Source organism: Lucilia cuprina, chromosome 5 (assembly GCF_022045245.1).
Source record: "Lucilia cuprina isolate Lc7/37 chromosome 5, ASM2204524v1, whole genome shotgun sequence".
Taxonomy (NCBI): domain Eukaryota; kingdom Metazoa; phylum Arthropoda; class Insecta; order Diptera; family Calliphoridae; genus Lucilia; species Lucilia cuprina.
In genome coordinates this window covers 46187579-46193051 of record NC_060953.1, presented here as the reverse complement: position 1 = coordinate 46193051, position 5473 = coordinate 46187579, and the positions used below count along the sequence as shown (strand labels likewise).

Sequence of the window (5473 nt, the reverse complement as noted above, 5' to 3'; positions counted from 1 at the left end):
CTTGACTATAGTCCAGTCTATAGTCTTGACTATAGTCCAGTCTATAGTCTTGACTATAGTCCAGTCTATAGTCTTGACTATAGTCCAGTCTATAGTCTTGACTATAGTTCAGTCTATAGTCTTGACTATAGTCCAGTCTATAGTCTTGACTATAGTCCAGTCTATAGTCTTTACTATAGTCCAGTCTATAGTCTTGACTATAGTCCAGTCTATAGTCTTGACTATAGTCCAGTCTATAGTCTCGACTATAGTCCAGTCTATAGTCTTGACTATAGTCCAGTCTATAGTCTTGACTATAGTCCAGTCTATAGTTTTGACTATAGTCCAGTCTATAGTCTTGACTATAGATCAGTCTACAGTGTTGACTCTAGATCAGTATATAGTGTTGACTCTAGATCAGTATATAGTGTTGACTCTAGATCAGTCTATAGTCTTGACTATAGATCAGTATAGACTTGACTATAGAGCAATCTATAGTCTTGACTATGGAGCAATCAATAATCTTGACTATAGAGCAATCTATAGTCTTGACTATAGAGCAATCTATAGTCTTGACTATAGAGCAATCTATAGTCTTGACTATAGAGCAATCTATAGTCTTGACTACAGGCAATCTATAGTCTTGACTATAGAGCAATCTATAGTCTTGACTATAGAGCAATCTAGAGTCTTAACTATAGAGCAATCTATAGTCTTTACTATAGAGCAATCTATAGTCTTGACTATAGAGCAATCTATAATCTTGACTATAGAGCAAACTTTTTCAATAAAGTTCTCTTTAGAAAACTATACTCTATATAAAACTTCTCGATAAGAATTCTTTTTAGAAAACATCTCGATTTAAGTTTTCTTCAGAAAACTTTTTGATTAATGTTCATTATTCGATAACATGTTTTATGTAGAAAGCTTTAAAAAAAAGGTTTTTGTAGAAAGCTTTACACTACAAGCTTGCTTTATAAATATTTTCTTAACTTTCAAGTTCCATAAAAAATTGATGCAATATGTGCACTATGAGGTTAAATTGCGTATATTGCTAATAATTTTAAGTTTTGTTTTTTCATTATTATTATTATTAATTGACTATAATTGAAAATGCAAGTCATTGACATGCAATAAACATACAAGTACTTTGTATATAATAATTTTTAAATAGTAATGTAAAAGGAAAGAAATGAGAAATTTACAATATTTGTCTATAGTTACATGTAATAGATAATGAATTAATGTAATGATTAAATAAATGATATTTGTATATACTATATATTCAAATTACTTGAAAAACAATTCAAAACAAGCCCAAGTTTTTATTCTAGTTTGTTAGAATAATAAATAGGGATTTTCAGACGATCAAGTAAATAACGTTCAAAAAGTAAATTTATATAAAACTTTTTACATTTATCAAAACTGTTATAAATTTTAAACATGTATTATTACATAATTAAAGCAATAAAACCATTAAATACTTAACTAAATAATAATTTATGTTAAAAAAAGAGTAATAATACAAAAAAATCACAATAAAAAAAGACAAATTTCCATTGCTACCAATTGCAAATTCTCAATGGCACGTACAAGTGTCATCATCTTTCAAAATGTTTTAATATATAAAAGTAGACAGAGACATTTTGATATTCCATTGATAAGTAATTGTAACTGTCAGTTAAGTAATTGTTTAGATATGAAAAAAAGCTTTTTCAAGAATGAACTAAAATTTTTTTACTATTAATATTTATTCTTGAAAACTGTTTTTTTTATATTCGAATACAAATACAATTTGTTTATTAAAATAATATAGATTTGTGGTTAAACAATTTATAGGTAACCTCAAATCTGTTAGAGATATTAACATATTGATTTTTTTTAATATTGTTATTGGATCCATGACACATTTCAGATCACAAAAACTATTTCTCTGACCACGACCTTAGACAATGCTAACATTATTTAATTGTATATGTTATTTATTATTATTTATAATTAAAACAGGAAAGTGTAAATAATAAATCTGTGTTGAAAAAAACTTGTAAATATTAAATATCTCATAATAAAAAAAGTTTTTAGGAAATACATTTCATTAAGTTTCTAATGTCAATACCAACGAAGTTTAGTTTGAAATTTCAATAGAAAATTTTGCCCAACAAATTCAACAGATAACTTTTCAGGAAACGATTTCATTAGAATTACTTTTCAATAAAAGCTTTACTTAGAAAACTTTACGATAAAAGCATTTATTATAAAACTTTATGATAAAAACTTTCATTAGAAAGCTTTCATTAGAAAACTTAACATTATAAAATTTTACGATAAATTTATTCATTATAAAACTTTACGATAAATTTATTCATTAGAAAACTTTACAATAAAAGCTTTCATTAGTTTTCTTTGAAAAACTTTTAAAATTTTCTTTAGAATTCTTTTTATTAGAAAACTTTTCAATAAAAGTTTTTTGAAACATTTTTTTGAAAAGTTTTTTTTAGAAAAATTTTCTTAAAAAAATGTTTCTATTAAAGTTATCTTTGGTAAACTTTTCAATAAAAGCGGTTTCTTTAGAAAACTTTTTAATAAACGTTTTCTTTGAAAATTTTAAAATAAAAGTTTTCTTTAGAAAACATTTCTAGGAATATTTTTTAGAAACATTTTTTTTTAGTAAATGTTTCAATTAAAGTTAACTTTGGAAAACTTTTCAATAAATTCTTTTTTTGGAAAACTTTTCAACAAAATTTATCTTAAGAAAACTTTTTAATAAAGGTTTTCTTTAGAAAACTTCTTAATAAACGCTTTTTTAAAACTTTAAAGTTTAGAAAACTTTTCTAGGAATATTTTTTTAGGGAAACTTCTCGACAAAAGTTTTCTTTAATAAGTTTTCTAAAAGATTTTTTTTAAGTTTTCGTTAGAAAATATTTCTTAAAAAAAATTAAATAAAATAATAGTTTTCTTTAGAAAACTTTTTAATAAAAGTTTTCTTTAAAAACTTTTCAATAAAAGTTTTCTTTGGAAAACTTTTCAATAAGAACTTTCATCAGAAAACTTTCTTTGGAAAACTTTTCAATAAGAGCATTCTTTAGAAAATATTGTAATAAAAGTTTAAAAAGATTTCAATTAAAGTTTTCTTCAGAAAAGTTTTCAGTTTTATTTAGAAAACTTTTTAATAACAGTTTTCTTTAGAAATATTTTTAATTAAAGTTTTCAATTAAAGCTTTATTTGAAAACTTTTCAATAAAAGTTTTCTTAAGAAAGCTTTTCAATAAAAGTTTTCTTAAGAAACCTTTTCAATAAACTTTTCAATAAGAGCTTTCTTTAGAAAACTTTCTTTGGAACACTTTTCAATAAAAGCTTTCTTTGAAAAACTTTTCAATAAGAGCTTTCTTTAGAAAACATTGTAATAAAAGTTTTCTTTAAAAAATATTTCCATAAAAGTTTTCTTCTGAAAAGTTTTCTGTTTTATTTAGAAAACTTTTTAATAACAGTTTTCTTTAGAAAGATTTTTAATTAAAGTTTTCATTTAAAAAAGCTTTTCAATAAAGGTTTTCTTAAGAAACCTTTTCAACAAACGCCTTCTTTAAAATTCGTTGGAAAACTTTTTAAAAAAAGCTTTTCAGTTAAAGTTTTTTTTAATCGTTATCCTTATAAGAAAATGTTTATTTTTTTATTTAATAATTAATAACTTTCTACTATATATTAATAACAATTCCATATAACATTTTAAATTCTTAAAACACTCCAACAATTATTTATTATATAAATCTTTAGTATTACAATAAACCGAATATTGCTTTTCACATTTACTACCATAAGCCCGATACTCATCGATACTGGGTAAATGTGTAAAGAAATGTTGTACATTAAAAAAAGACGACTCGACATTATCTTCATTTTCTTCAGCGATATCCGCCTCTTTGCTCTTCGGTTCTATATGTTTCTTTATCGATTTTTGCATGCCCCAAATAAAGGGTGAACTTTTACAAACTAACATTTTCAAACAAGCAGCCTGACCATTAGTGGATTCATAATTCGTTATCATATCGGTTAGTTTTTCTGCTAAATCGGAATTGGTTGCTTGTTGCAAAACACGTTTCATTTTACGTGAGGAGTTTTGTAAAAACCATTCTATGGTGGTGGGATCATTTACAGTTCGTGGCTGGTGAGCATTGGGTGTATATTTTTCTTCGGGACCATTGTCGGCATTCTCTTCTTCTGTAGGATTATCCTGGCTTTTAGGCGAGCCATAGTTAGAGGGGTTTCTATTAAATAAACGACCACCATCTAGAGCAGTAACGCTAATGGGTGCAGTTTTCTTGCCCATTAAGGTATTACCTATCTGGGGATTATACAGAAATCTTTATAAATTAACTTATCTTTATGTTAATTTTCCACACTTACCGCTGAGGCTATCATTATTAAAGCATTTATAGCTAAAGCTCCCAATTTGGCGGCATCAAAGCCTACCATGCGTAACATGCTGGTTATAAGATTCGTAGTGCCAAAATTTAAACCTATCGACTCTTTAGAGGGCGTGGCTTCCGATGTTTTAGTTTGAAATGGTTTAAACTGTGCTGCTGCTGCCTCTGTTTGGACCTGTTGCTGTGATTCTTGTGATTCATAGTTATTTTGTTTTCTTTCCTCTGAACTGCTCGTATGGGAGGGTGAAAGTTGTAAACCTTTCTGGATTATGGTAAATAAATCGGGTGTATTGCGATTGCTGGTATTTTTGGAAAATGCCTTAGCCACCAAATTGGCCACATCAGCAGCTGTATTAATGCCTGTAATATTAAAGATTTAACTTTATTTAAATTAAAAAAAAAAAAAACATTTTCCCTTTTCTCACCAAACATTTGTCCCGCCACCTTTAAACCATCATTTAAATTATCCATTACTCCTCTTTTCTTTATATTTTTTGCCTGATTTCCTGGCAGTATCAGTAAGCCATATATAAGACCGCTTAATAATAGTTTATACCACAACATTTTTGATTTTCCTACTTTTGTATGCTGAATGTGTGTTGTTTGTCTAAAATGGTTACTTTTCAACTAAAGCGCGTTGATAACTCTTCCGTTACAGCACCACGAAAATGGTTAAATTCATTCAAAATTTAGTTGTCACTTGAGTGAATATTGTTTATGCTTTTTAACTTCTTTAATTTTTTTGTCTTACAACATCATTCACATACAGACGAACGTACGTTAAATTTTCTTAACGAAATTAAATACAAGAGGGAAGGAAAGCGAATGAGCAATAGATAGAGAGCTTTTCGTCTAAGTTTTTCATTTTTAGTTCAGTTCTATTTCAGTTCTAGTTCAGTTCTAGTTAAGTTCTAGTTTAAGTTCAGTTCTAGTTCAGTTCTAGTTCAGTTCTAGTTCAGTTCTATTTCAGTTCTAGTTAAGTTCTAGTTAAGTTCTAGTTAAGTTCTAGTTCAGTTCTAGTTCAGTTCTAGTTCAGTTCTAGTTCAGTTCTAGTTCAGTTCTAGTTCAGTTCT

General features: G+C 26.9%; 1 protein-coding gene across 1 annotated transcript; it reads right to left on the bottom strand.

Annotated features, from left to right (window-relative positions):
• Positions 1-3621: 3621 nt before the first annotated feature.
• On the bottom strand, positions 3622-5039 carry LOC124420148. Its single transcript, XM_046952226.1, has 3 exons — positions 4826-5039; positions 4381-4760; positions 3622-4318 (listed from the first exon to the last, which is right to left on the bottom strand). The coding sequence occupies exons 1-3, from the start codon at positions 4962-4964 to the stop codon at positions 3728-3730; spliced, it is 1110 nt and encodes a 369-aa protein (XP_046808182.1). The 5' UTR covers positions 4965-5039; the 3' UTR covers positions 3622-3727.
• Between the last annotated feature and the right edge of the window lie 434 nt (positions 5040-5473).

What these genes read in the sequence shown, in the direction of transcription:
- LOC124420148 (XM_046952226.1), bottom strand. Translation starts at nt 4,964, where the DNA reads ATGTTGTGGTATAAACTATTATTAAGCGGTCTTATATATGGCTTACTG. An exon ending in GGTGGCGGGACAAATGTTTG is followed by an intron (nt 4,761 to 4,825) that starts GTGAGAAAAGGG and finishes TTAATATTACAG; the next exon opens with GCATTAATACAGCTGCTGAT. An exon ending in TAATAATGATAGCCTCAGCG is followed by an intron (nt 4,319 to 4,380) that starts GTAAGTGTGGAA and finishes TATAATCCCCAG; the next exon opens with ATAGGTAATACCTTAATGGG.